This window comes from Stegostoma tigrinum, chromosome 3, assembly GCF_030684315.1.
Source record: "Stegostoma tigrinum isolate sSteTig4 chromosome 3, sSteTig4.hap1, whole genome shotgun sequence".
Lineage (NCBI taxonomy): Eukaryota > Metazoa > Chordata > Chondrichthyes > Orectolobiformes > Stegostomatidae > Stegostoma > Stegostoma tigrinum.
Window position 1 is genome coordinate 41,246,046 of NC_081356.1, and position 14,657 is coordinate 41,260,702.

The following is a 14,657-nucleotide window of genomic DNA, read 5'->3' on the forward strand; positions in this document are numbered from 1 at the left end:
TTGACTAATTTACCAACTGGAATTATCTATCACTAGCTGCAATATGGTGACGGCAAATTGTCAGTCTATTTGAGAAAGGGATACAGCTTGAAGCAGAGTATAAAATAGGCAGTGGATTGAGTGTTCAGCACCTCCACCCAAGAGTAATTTCTTTGACTCTGAAGAGTCAATGGACCTGAAATGTTAACTCTGACTTCTCTCCACGAATGCTGCCAGACTTGAGGTTTTCCAGCAATTTCTGTTTTAGTATCAATTTCATTCCTTTTTTAAAAATCATTTTACTCACCAATGAATTGAACAGAATCAAGTGTCAGTTTCTGATGAAAATCATTGATTCGAAACATTAACTCTATTCCTTCTCTTCAATTTCTATTTGCTGGCTTTAGTTAATTTTATTTGGTAATTCTCAAGAGTTTGGCAGCTGGCAATTTGCATTTACTTGTAAGAATTGTTATAGACTTGACTGTGTAATCAATATTTTGTCAGATTTAGCTATGTTCATAACTTGCTTTTAAGGCCTTTCATTCTTTGGGTCATTTACAATTTTTTTTGGGGTGTTAGTGCCATTTGCAAATGTATTTCTTCAGTCTCTCTTTTTAAAGAAAATTGTATTCATTTTATTGCTCACCCCAAATGCCCCTGACAAGGTGATAGTGAACTGTCTTCTTGAACTGCTGCAGTCCATGTGTTAATGGTACATTCACAGAGATGACAGGTTTGGAGTGTGAATGTTGAAGACAGTGCATGGGGTGCCAATCAAGCAGGATGCTTTTTCCTGGATGGTGTTTAATGCCTTGAGTACTGTTAGAGCCGCACCTATCTAGGCAAGTGGGGTAATCGGTTGTACTCCTGACTTGTACCTTGTGTATGGTGAACAGGTTTTGAGGAGTTAGGAAGTGAGTTATCTGCTGCAAAATTCCTAATCTCTGACTTGTTCTTGTATCCACACCACTTATATATGGCTTGTCCAGTTCAGTTCAGTTTCCGATTAATAGTCATTGATCATGAGTGGGGGGAGGGGGTGGGTGGTGATGAATTCATGGATGATGGTTAGATTCTCCTGTTGGAGATGGTCAATGCCTGGTGCTTGTGTGCTGCGAATGTTCCCTGCCACTTATCAGCCCAAGCCTAGATATTGTCCAGCGATAGTAAGAACTGCCGATGCAGGAGTCAGAGATAACACAGTGTGGAGCTGGAGGAACGTGGCAGGCCAAGCAGCGTCAGAGGAGCAAGAAAGCTAACGTTTCGGGTTGGGATCCTTCTTCAGAAAAACTGTTTTCTGAACAAGGGTCTTGATCCGAAACGTCAACTTTTCTGCTCCTCTGATGCTGCCTGGCCTGCTGTGTTCATCCAGCTCCACACTAGATATTTGTCAGATCTTTCTGTATATGGACATGGACTGTTTCAGTATCTGGGGAGCTGCGAATGGTGCTGAACATTGTGCAATCATCAGCAAATATCCCCACTTCTGACCTTATGATGGAGGGAAAGTCATTGATGAAGCAGCTGAAAGTAGAACTAGCACACACATGGAGGGAGGGATCTTATGGAGTCTGCAAAATTGGGAAACTAGGTAGGCTGGATCAGTGAATTAGGTGGGATGCGATAATTTGATTCTCAACGGCAGGTTGAATTGCAGAGATAAGTCTTCATTCCCAGATTGCCTCCATGTAGGCCAGATCAATTGCAGCCTCATCTGCCATGCGCACAGCAAACGCATTCTTTCCCCAGTGCAGAGATAAACCAATGGAAGTAGCTAGCATTGCTTGTTTTAATACATTTTACCTTCTTTAAGAATTAAAGGCATGGCTTAGTTCCTAGGAGAACTGAACGATGTGAAACTGCAGTTCTTTGCATGAGAATAAAGCTGAAAAAGATAATTTTGATTCAAAAATAATTTCATTCAGAGGCTTAAAACCTGAGGGTATTACTAATCAGCTGATAAGATTTTTGCAGCAATCACCCAGGGAATGTTGAATATCCAAAACACGCTAATGCTTTTAGAAGACGAGCTGCTGCATTCAGCCATTCAATAAACCTAGATGGCAAAATACTGCAGTTGCTGGAAATCAGAAACAAAAACAGAAATAGCTGAAAAGATTCAAGAAGTTAGATGGCATCTGTAGAAAGAACAGACAAGTTAATTTTTCAGCTAATATCTCCTGCAACCAACAATTGTGACAAAGGATCAATATATGAAATATTAAATTCCCTGTGCTCTACAGGGAGACTGAGATCATAGCTTCCCTCCAGTGTGGAGGCAGGTCATTTGGTACTTTGAGGCCACAGTGACTCTCCCAAAGGGCATCCCACCCAAACCCATTCCCTCTGCCCCTGTAACCCTGCATTTCCCATTGCTAATCCATTCAGCTTGCACATCCTGGACATTGAGAAATTTAGCATGGTCAATCCACTCAACCTGCACATCTTTAGGCTGTGGGAGGAAACTGGAGCACCCAGAGAAAACCCACGCAGACACAGGGAGAATGTGCAAACTCCACCCAGACAGTCTCCCGAGGGTGGAATTGAACATGGGACCCTGGCACTGTGGGGTAGCAGTGCGAACCACTGAGCTTACTGTGCTGCTCCAGATGTTGAGTGTTTTCCGTATTCCCCGTCTTCTGGAGAACCAATGAGTATTCTGACCTTTAAACCCATCAAATTGCAAGCTTTAATAAACATCAAGGAGACTGAGCTTTGGAAAGAGAAGCAGGAAAGCTGACGTTTCAGGTCGGAACCCTTCTCCAGAAGGGTCTGACCCGAAACGTTAGCTTTTCTGCTCCTCGAATGCTGCCTGGCCTGCTGTGTTCCTTCAGTTCCACACTGTTATCTCTGGCTCCAGCACCTGCAGTTCTCAGTATCTGAGTGAGCTTACGAAAGATGATTTTGAAGTTGCAATTACAAGTGAAGGGTCGCCATCAGCAGGGTATTGTTGGTACTACAGTCCTAGAAGTAATTGCTAATGTCAAACTTAAATTCCCACAGGTCCCCGTTCCATCACTAGACAGGCACTTTGATTGAAAAATATTGAGAGTTAAATTTTCTCGTTTTTTTTACATTTTAACAAGAAACAGTTGCAGAATGACTACCTATCAAATAAACTTATCAACTTTACCACAGATAGCTGGATAATTTTACACCCTAATTTGTCCATTGCAGGTATTAGTCCTGGAGACAGTAACATGGATGGTACCAGGGATGAGGTATTTGAGCATCATGGATAGGCTGGAGAAGATGTTGTCCTAATATAGAAGAAAAGGTTAATAACACATTCAAAAAATGATGAGGGTCTGGGCAGAGTAGGGAGGGAGAAGGTGTTCCTATTGATGAAAGGACCGGAGAATGACAAGATATGTTTTAAAGTGATTGGCAAAGGAAGAAAAGAGGAGTTTATTTTTAATGCAGTGAATGGGTACAATCTGTAAAGCACTGTCTGGGAGCATGGTGCAGGTTGGTTCAATCAAGGCGTTCGAAAGGGAGGTGGACCAATATCTACAGAAAAGAAAAAGGCTGCAGTGCTTTTGTGTTGTGTTATTAAACAAGGAGGACCACTGGGGTAAATCATTACTACATAAAGATGACTGCAGCAGGCCACTTTTAAAGTGATGTGCATGCCCACCAGCTGCTAACTTCACCTAGAAAACAATAAAATCAAGTCTTACATTACGGAGTATTTGTGGCATGCAAATGTGTCTTAAGTATGAACTAATCACAGGCTAGAGAGAAACTCAACTCACCACAACAGCCCACTGATTTCATCCCTACATCTCAGCCCCGCTGTCACAAAATTCAAGGTTTCGCATCCCTTCTAATTCAGTTTCCATTGCACACCACATGCCTGCAGCAGACAACACAGGACTGCACTGTCAGACTCAGCTACTTTGTCTCCAATTTGCTACTCTGTTGGTTATGTCTGATCAACTTCAGTCCATCCCCCACTCCTGTGGTGGAACGGGGTCCGAGGGGTGCAGCCACCTGCTGACTGCGTCAGGACTGATCTTATGCTTTGCGTCAGCTTCAGCTCCAGTCTGGCTCCCAGACAGAAGTGCAATCATTGCCACTTGCGAATCAGGTGACCTCAACTTTCTACTCTACAACTGATTCACCATGCCTCTGAGATCTGCACTCCATTAGGAGTTCCTCCTTCAGTGCATTCTCTGGTCCTCCAGCAGCCAAACAGCTTCTGGACTTGACATATCTCAGAACTTAGAAAATTGATTGTAGCTGCTCTACACTGATTCCATTTACCAGTGTGGTTTATGACTGATTCTGGATTATCTCCGACCACTTTTCCTTCATTCACCATTCAATTAAGATATAAGCATCTTCATTAATACTACATAACACAGTCTGCACAAATTAACCTCGTCGCTGTCCTCTTCATATTCCTAAACCAAGTAAATCACTTCCCACTTCCATTTCAGTGTTTTCTTCCCTCTATTTACTTCTTTTCTCACCACGCCTCCAAGACCCCTTCACCTATCGTTACACCTCCTTCAATTTCTCTCCTCTTGGGTTTGCTGCTGTTCCCAAATCCCAAACCTAATTCCTCACTACCCCTCAAGCCTCCTGCTCTCCTGCCACCTTCCCTGGTTTGAATCTCATTTAAGAAAGCCAATCACTACCTCTTGTAAAGAGTGTGTACAGGCATTCTTAAGAGAGAACTCAGAAAAGCATACAAGGGATATGTGACAGCATTTGCAAATAAGGTTAAGGATAACCCAAAGAGATTCTACAAATATATTAAGAGCAAGAGAGTAACTAGAGAGGGGATTGGGCCTCCTAAAGATCAAAAAGTGATTGTCTTTCTGCTGAACCCCAGGAGATGGAAAGATGCTAAATGAATATTTTGCATCAGTTTTTACTGTGGAGAAAGAAATGGAGTGGAGAGAATGCAGTGAAATAAACTTTGATGTTTTAAAAACAGTTCACACTACATAAGTCGCGAACCATTTTAACTCCCCCTCCAATTCCTTAGACGACATGTCCATCATGGGCCTCTTGCCACAATGATGCCACCCAAAGGTTGCAGGAACAGCAACTCATATTCCGCTTGGGAACCTTGCAGCCCAACGGTATCAATGTGGACTTCACAAGCTTCAAAATCTCCCCTCCCCCCACTGCATCCCAAAACTAGCTCAGCTTGTTCCCACCTCCCTAACCTGTTCTTCCTCTCACCTATCCCCTTCTCCCACCTCAAGCCACACCTCCATTTCTCACCTACTAACCTCATCCCGCCTCCTTGACCTGTCCGTCTTCCCCGGACTGATCTATCTCCTCCCCACTTATACTCTCCTCTCCACCTATCTTCGGTCCGCCTCCCTCTCTCTCTCTCTATTTATTCCAGAACCCTCACCCCATCCCCCTCTCTGATGAAGGGTCTAGGCCCGAAACGTCAGCTTTTGTGCACCTGAGATGCTGCTTGGCCTGTTGTGTTCATCCAGCTTCACACTTTGTTATCTCACACTACAGAAGAGGACGTTTGGGCAGGGTTGGTGGGTGGGTGGGTGGGTGGGGGGGGGGGGGGGGGGGAAATCTTAGAGAACATAAAAGGTGGATAAATCTCCGGGACCTGATCTAATATATTATTGTGGAAAGTATGGGTGGAAATTACAAGACCCTTTGCAGAAACATTTGCATCATCTATAACTATGGGTGAGGTACCTGGTGACTGGAGGGCAGCTAATGTTGTAACTTTGTTTAAGAACGGTTGTAAGGAGAAATTGGGGAACTATAGACCTGTGAGTCTGACTTCAGTTGTGGACAAATTGTTGGAGGTGATGATAAAAGATGGGATTTATAGACATATGGAGGGCCAAAAGCTGATTAGGAATAGTCAGCATGGATTTGTGCAAGGAAAATCATGCCTCACAAACTTAAGTGAGTTTTTTGAGGAAGTTACTGAAAAGATTGATGATAGCAGTTGATATTGTTTATTTGGACTTTGCTAAAGCCTTTTGACAAGGTTTTCTGCATGGTAGACTAATTCGTAAAGCTAGGTCACATGGGACTCATGGTGAGCTTCCAATTGGCTATCTAATTGTCTTAAGGAGACAGAGAATGATGATAGAGGGTGGCTTTTCGGACTAGAGCCTATGACCAGCAGTGTTCCGCAGGTATTAGTTCTGAGTCATCTTCTGTTTGTCACTTTATATAAATGATTTGGATTTAAGTTTGCAGATGACACCAAAATTGGTGGCACAGTAGACAATGAAGGTTTTCTAAGATTACAGAGGGATCTTGATCAAATGGGTCAATGGGCTGAAAAGTAGCAGATGGAATTTAATCTAGGTAAATGTGAGGTATTGCATTTTGATACAACAAACAAGGGTAGAGTTTATACAATTCATAATAGGGCCTTGGGTAGTGTTGTAGAACACAGGGCCCTAGGGGTACAAGTACATAACTATTTGAAGTTTGCTTCAGATATAGACAGGGTGGTTAAAAACGTGTTTGGCACAATTGCCTTCATTGTTCAGTTCTTTGAGTGTAGGAGTTGGAAAGTCATATTGCAGTTGTACAAGATGCTGGCGTGGCTTCTTCTGGAATACTGTGTCCAGTCCTGGTTACCCAGTTATAGGAAGCAAAGTATTAAGCTGGAGAGGGTTCAGAATGGATTTACCATGATGTTGCCAGGTATGGAAGGCTTGAGTTACAAAGAAAGGCTGCATACGCCGGGGCATTTTTCACTGGACTGTAGGAAGTTGAAAAATGACCTGATACAAGTTTATAAAACAATGAAGGGTCTAGATAGAGTTAATGGTAGTTCTCTTTCCCCTCGGATGGGGGGTTTCAAGAGTAGGGGGCACATTTTTAAGGTGAGAGGAGAAAGATTTTAAAAAAGACATAAAAGAAGCTAATAATTTACACAGAGGGTGGTTCGTATGTGGAATGAACTTCCTGAGGAAGAGGTGGATGCAGATACAATTATAATGTTTAGAAGACATTTGGATAGATACATGAATAGGAAAGGTTTGGAGTGATATGGGCCAGGAGCAGGCAGGTGGGACTAGTATAGTTTGGGATTATGTTCAGCGTGGACTGGTTGGGCCGAAGGGTCTGTTTCCATGCGGTATGACTCTATGACTCTTGTACCTCTCCTGATATCCTCCAAAACCTCCAAAGGCACTCATCACAGTCAACTCTCCCAACCACAGTCACATTCACCTCCTCCTGTCTATCTCCCCTTTTGTAGCGCTGATCCTGTGGATACTGCCAGTGCTCCAGTTCCCACTCTGCCCTCTGCAACTGCCTTCGGACCATCCTTTCATTGATGAACGATGCGTTTGCTATCCACATGTTTGTGCTGGATCATTACACCAACATCCCAGCCTTGACTGAAATCTGGGTCAGAGTCATCACACCTTTCACAACTAACTGAAGCTTTCCTGCGCCAGCTCTATTCTGAAGCACCTTGTGTGTTCTGGTTAGTGTCTGTGCTAAACGCAAACTTCTCTGTATCACACCTGTAAATTTTACAGAAACCCCCAAGCAGCAAAACAGAATTCAACCTCTGCTGGGATCAGAAGTAATTTTAACATGTCGAGTGGCAGACTTTGAAAGAGAAATAAAGTACTTTTTTGACCAATTTAAATCACCTTTGATATTCTCTGGTCTCCTCTGATACCTCCCTCACTAGAATGTCCCGGCTGTTATCAATGCATCAGTTTCTCTTCTTTTTAAAACAGCTTTGTAATTACATATCAGGCTCCAAATGCCCTACTTGTTTTATTTACATTCACTCAGTGCAACTCTTGTATCCATGAAACCTCTTTCACCTGCATGAGCAGACTAGACTAGGCTCAACATTTTGTCTCATTTCTTTTCCTACGGAAATCAGGAACATTTAAGTTAATGGCTGTTAAATCCCTCATTCAAACTTAAAGAGTAAGGGAGCACTGACCTATTCACACTGGTGCTTAGAAACAGCTAAGGCCTCTCACTGTACACAAGAGACATTGGGCATAATGTGTTGATGGTTAATTAGACAAATGGTGCATAACAGAGAGAGCTGCACCAACTCATATCAGCTCAATAGTGAAGTCAGGTATAACTCTAAATGAAATCCGAAAGGACTGCGGATGCTGTAAATCAGGAACAAAAGCAGAAATTGCCTGAAAAGTTCCATAGGTTTGGCAGCATCGGAGAAGAAAAAAACATCAGTGTTAACATTTTGTGTCCAGTGACCCTTCCTCAGAACTGGTTGTGAGGAAGAATAACCGGACCGAAAACATTAACTCTGATTTTATCTTCAAAAATGCTGCAAGACCTACTGAACTTTTCCAGCAACTTCTGGTTTTGTCCATAACTCTGAATGACCCAGATATCAGCATTGCCATCCACACGCTAGACCCAGCAGAGGTGGTAGCACAGTTGTGTACAGTTAGAAGGAGGTTGCCCTAGGAGTTCTTAATATTGATTCCAAACCCCAGGAAATCTTACGGAATCAGGTCAAACTCTGGCTACCAGACACCACACCGTTCAGCTGATGAATGAGCACTCTTCCACGTTGAGCACTGACTTGGAGGAAGCACTGAAGGTGGAAAAGCTGCAGAATCTGGGGTGGAAGCTTCAATGTCCCTCACCAAGAGTGGTTCAGCAGCAACACTGTTACATCAGGCTGGTCATGTCTTAAAGGACATATCTGCTAGGCCAGTTCTATAGCAAGTGATGAGGGAACAAGAGGGAAAAACACATTTGACTTCATCTTTATCAATCTGCTAGCTACAGATGCATCTGTCCATGTCAATATCAGTAACAACGAGCACTGTACAGTCCTCATGTAATCAAAGTCACATCTTGACCTTGGCAATACCCTCCATCATGTTGTTGAGATACTATCACAAAGACTTTGAACAGGTGTAGCAACTTAAGAGTGGGCATCCATGAGACACTGCGGGACATCAAACAGCAGCAGAATTGTACTTCAGCATAATCTGCAACTTCATGGCCCAGCATTCCTCTACTCTACCACCACTACCAAGACAAGGGAACAACCCCTGGTCAATGAAGGATTCAGGAATGCACACTAGGAGCAGAATGAGGCATACCTAAAATTGAGGTGTCAACCTGGTGAAGATACAAAACAGGTCTTGCATGGGAAACAGTGGAAGCAGCATGTAATACAGATTTAAAATTTTAGCAAAGGTTTATAGCTCGGGTTGTATGTGAGGTTGTTGATTTGCTCGCCAAGCTGGGCCTGAAACATCAGCCTTCCTGCTCCTCTGATGCTGTTTGGCCTGATGTGTTCATCCAGCTCTATGCGTTGTTATCTCAGATTCTCCAGCATCTGCAGTTCTTACTATCTCTGGCTTGTTATAGAGATTGCTAAGTGATTCCAAAAGCAAGTGGATCAGGTTTAAGCTCGCAGTCCTGCACATCAAGTCGTGAAAGGTGGCAAGCAATTAAACAACTTACAGGAGCTGGAGGTTCCACAAACATCTCGATTCTCAATGATGGAAGAGCCCAACACATTATGCAAAAGATGAGAATGAAGCATTTGCAACAATTTCAGTTAGAAGTGTTAGGCGATCCATCTTGGCCTCCTCCAAAGGTCTTCAGCCAATTTGATTCACTCCATGTGGTATCAAGAAATGGTTGGAGGTACTGGATACCGCAAAGGCTATAGGTCCTCTCAACATTCCAGCAATAATACTATTGTACTGAAGACAATGTGCTTCAGAACCTACTACATCCCTAGCTAAGTTGTTCCAGCACAGCTACAACACTGCCATCGACCTGACAAAGTGTAAAATTGCTTAGGTATGTCATATACATAAAACAAAGGACAAATCAAAGCCAGCCAATCACCAACTCAATCTACTCACAATCTTCAGTAAAGTGATGGAAAATTTCATCAACAGTGCTATCAAGCAATAACTGCATCGTGACAATCTTCTCACTGATGCACAGTTCAGGTTCTGCCAGGGCCACTCACCTCCTGACCCTGTTACAATCTTGATTCAAAAGAACTGAATTGCAGAGGTGAGGTGAGAGTGATTGCTCTTGACATCAAGACGAAATTGTGATTCATTGTGGCATCATCAAGCCTTCACAAAACTGGAGTCAATGGGAATTGGGGTTAATCTCTCTGCTGGTTGGAGACATATCTGCTGTAAAAGAAAAAATAATGATGTTTGTTGGAGGTCATTTATCTCAGCTCCAGGGCATCATTGCTGGGGTTCCTCAGCATAGTGTCCCAGGCCTAGCCATCTTCACCTATTTCCTCAGTGACCTTCCCTCCATCATGAGATCATGATGGGAGATATTCATAGATGATTACACAACGTTCAGTATCATTTGTGATTCCACAGATACTAAGGCAGTCAATGTTCAAATGCAGGAAGACCTGGATAACATTCAGGCTTGTGATAATAAGTGGCAAGTAATATTCACACCACACAAATGCCAGGCAATGACTGTCTCCAATGAGAGACAATCTAACCACTACCCTTGACCTTCATTGGTGTTACTTTCACTGAATCCTCTATTACCAACATTCTCAGGGCTACCACAAACATGAAACTGAACTAGATTAAACATGTAGATACTGTGGCTGAAATGACAGATCAGAGGCAAGGAATCCTTGGTGAGTAGCTCACCTTGTGTCTCCCCAAAGCTTGTCCTCTTCATCTACAGGCACAAGTCAGGAGTGCGATGAAGGCTCCCCACTTGTTCGGATGAGTGTCGTTCCTACAACACTCAAGAAACAAGACATCATCCAGGAAAAATAACGACTTGATTGGCACCATATCCTCCACCTTCAGTATTCATTTTCTCCATCACCAATGCACAGTGGCAGCAATGTGTGCCAGCTACAAAATGCAGAACTGCAATTCACCAAATCCATTGCAAAAGACCCTCCCAAACTCACGTCAACAACTTAGAAGGAGAAACGCTGCAGATACATGGGAAATACCAATATGTAAAAGTTCTCCTCAAAGCTATACACTGTCCTGAGTTGGAATTATATCACTATTCTATTACAGGCATTGAGAGAAAATCCTGGAACCCTCTTCCAAAAAGCATTGTGGGTATACCTACAGCAGTTGAAGAAAACAAATCACCACCATCGTCTCAATAGGCAGATAGGAACGGGTAATAACATTGGCCAAGCCAGTAATGCCCACATCCATTGAACGAAAATAAAAGAGAACTCCACATTCCTTCATTAACTCCCATTCACATTTCCCTATATTTCTGTTTTGCTACTTGCCTCCATTGCTCCATTGGTGAAGGCACACAATGGCCTGGAAATTTTGGACGTACCACAATCACTGTTGGCCATCTGTACAACTGTGAAACGGACAGCACTATCTGATGATTACGTGTAACTGAACATAGGAATCTAGAAGTTACCATCAGTAATTCCTTGTTCCTCCTCTAAGTCTCTGCAAAAGGACATCTTCCTAAATTATTTGAATAAACGTGAATCTACACTTTTATACAATTAGCTTTATGATAAAATTTTGCGAAGTTACATTTGTTGAACGATGCATAACTAGGTGCTACATCCATAATTAACAAAGGAAAACCCCTCTGCACAAGAAATAGAATTTGCAATTTTTTGGAATGTCATAAATTCAGAAAATGCTTGCCGAACACAGAGCATTAAATAGTTTTGTAAAGACTGTAGACTTGTAGTTTTAACTGGACAGGTTGCCTCAGATAAGCAACGTGTTTGTTGTGACTCACCTTAAGTGGGTTTACTCGCATGTCCATTCTACCTTCTTCAATGTCTGCTATCTCTTGACGAATGTTTATCATGGCATCACAGAACCTATCCAGTTCAGCTTTATCTTCAGATTCAGTTGGTTCAATCATTAGCGTACCCGAAACAGGCCAGGACATGGTTGGTGCGTGGAATCCTATAATAAGTAAAATTATTGTAACCTTGTGGTTAAGAAGCCCTTGAAGTCACTTACAATTTCTGCTGCATGAAGAAGCAGAACGCTGCAAATATAGCACTGAATTCTGTGTTTAACAATTCACAATTCACATTTGTTCAGATCTCAAATTTAGATTTTCATCAGCCAAGGAAGGTAGAAATGGGAGTAAGACACTCAACATCTCCAGCCTCTTTCACCCTTCACTTCAGAGAGATTGTGGCTAAATCAGTGACATAACTCCACATGTTCACCTAAGTCAAAAGGCGTGAAATACTCCCTTGGATTTTACATGGAGTGTATATGAAGTTGAACAATGAAACCTGTTGACCTTACAAATGACTGCACAATGCTGACTAGCGTATGCCAGTGGGGAAATGATTGTGAACTAGATGTTACAAGATTCTGGTGTACCACTGACATTATCTGGAAATTGAGATTCCACATTGTCTACTTCAGTTACTTCTCAAAATTCCTGCTCGTGCAGACTCTAAAATTTCCAGTCATTTTTATTTCAGATTTCCAACATCTGCAAGATCTTGCTTTTCCCTCTACCCAACCCATGGCTATAAATACGTTGGTTAATAAAGATCCACCATTCTCAGACAGGATGCAATGAACAGAAACTGGTCCATTAGATCCATTAACTACGAGTTGACATTTTACTCCACACAAGTGATCTGGGTTCTCTTGCACGCTTTCCATGCACTTGAACATTTTATTGCTACGTACTTCCCCTTTCTTTAAAAAAAAGCTGTTCCGGTCATCAGAGTCATTTCAATGCAGAATTAGTTCATTCAGCCCATCATATCTACACAAAATGTCTGAATAAGCATCTCATTCATCCATTCTCTTGCTATCTCTCTGTAAGCCTGCACATTCTTCCTTTCTAAATCAATATCTAATTCCAGACTGAAAGCCTCAACTGAACTACCTCCACCATATGTTCAGGTAGTGCATTTCAGATCCTAACAACTCAATGTGTTAATATAGTTTACTATTCATTTACTTATTATTTTAAATCTGTGCTGTCTCATTCTCAATCCTTTCATGAGGAGGAAAATTTCTGTCTATTTACTCCATCTAGATTTCTCACAATTTTGAAAACTTCAATCACGACCTTTCCTGTAAGGAAAACAGTCCCAATTCTTCCACTCTATCCTTTTAAGTTTCTTGCCCTTGGAACTATCCATATAAACCTCTCCCACATTCTCTTCAATGTTTTTACACCATTTCTAAAATGTATTACCCATAAAACTACACAATAAAGATCTAACCAGTGTCTTATACGAACATTCAGACACTGCTTTATTAAGTGCTCTATCAACCTGACGTGTCACCTCAAATGACATGTACAAATACACCCACTTAAAGTGCAGAACAGGTATAAACAGGGCATAAAGGGCTAAACATTTCTACATTGTGTTCAACAGAATTTCTTTCAGAAGTATGTTTTCAGTCTGACAAGAAATGACGCACAACTCAACCAGTTTCTTGGCAATGAGGTAGGTCAAGTATTTCGGGCTACGGTGAGGAAACATTTGAGGACAGTTATTGCCTTATAAGGATTTGGAAAATTGTAGTAGAGCATAATGGTCAATCCGGAATAAGAATAATTAACTGGGGAGAGGCAGCTTCAAAGGCCTGGGAATAGATTTGGATCAAATAAATTGGAGTCAAAGATTTCAGGAAAAACTGAACATGGATAATGGGCTACCTTCACAGAAGAAAAGGCTGGTCACTATCAAAGGTTCCTTTGAAAGGGAAAGGCAGGGCAAGCATATTCAGAGTTCGTAAAATTACGTGTATAAAATGAAAAAGTGTGCTTATGACAAATGTGAGGTAGAATCTATTTAACAATCTGTCTGAATATAGAAAGTTCAGGGGGATGGTGAGTAAGCAAATAAGAGAATCAATGAAAGACACTGGCTGCTAACTTAAAAGGGGATCTTAAACTTTGTTGTAGGCATATAAACAGCAAACGGTTGGTAAAAGGAATAAAGAGGCTGATTAAGGACCAAACATTTACACGTGGAGGCTGAGGGAATAGCTGAAGTACAAAATCAATATTTTGCATCTCTCTTTAACAAGGACGCAGATTCTGCTCAAGCCATGTTGAAAGATGAGGTTATTCAGTCAGTAAAAGGGTTTATAATTATACGGAGGTAGTACTGAATAGGTGCCTGAACTTTAATTTGACAGACACTAGGACTGGATGAGTTGCATCAAGAAGATCAAAGGAAATGAGAGTTGAAGTTGTGGAGGCACTGGCTATGTATTTTTTCCCCAGTCTTCCTTTGACTCCTGGCTGGGAGTGGAGAATTGCAGTCCTTAAGTCCTCATTCCAGTAAGGATATGCTAAGCAATTACAGACCAGTCAGGTTAACTTCAATAGTTGGGAACTTCTGGGAGCAGTAATTTAGGACAAAATTAATAGTTGCATGAACAGATAGGTTAATTCAGTTTCCGAAGGGAAAATCATGCTTAGCTAACTTGCTGGAGTTTTTGAAAAGTTAATAGGGAAGGTTTATTAGGCAGTGCTGATGTGATTTACATGGACTTTCAAAAGACATTGGATACAGTGCAGCCCTAAAGGATGTGCAGGAATAGACGATTTATCCTGGAATCCCGACAGTGTGGAAACAGGCCCTTCAACCCAACAAGTCCACACTGGCTCTCAGAGCATCCCACCCAGATCCATCCCCCTATGATCCACCTAGTCTACACATCGCTGAACGCCACAGGCAACTTAACATGGCCAATCCAACTAGC

At 42.0% G+C, this 14,657-nt stretch overlaps 1 protein-coding gene across 1 annotated transcript in view; it reads right to left on the bottom strand.

The window, feature by feature from the left end:
• Nucleotides 1-14,657, bottom strand: part of gldc (glycine dehydrogenase (decarboxylating)) — a 195,755-nt gene that overhangs the window by 13,753 nt on the left and 167,345 nt on the right. The window contains exon 23 of the mRNA XM_048527590.2: nucleotides 11,695-11,867. Coding sequence (XP_048383547.1) covers nucleotides 11,695-11,867 — 173 coding nt within the window. The remainder of the gene's footprint in view (nucleotides 1-11,694; nucleotides 11,868-14,657) is intronic.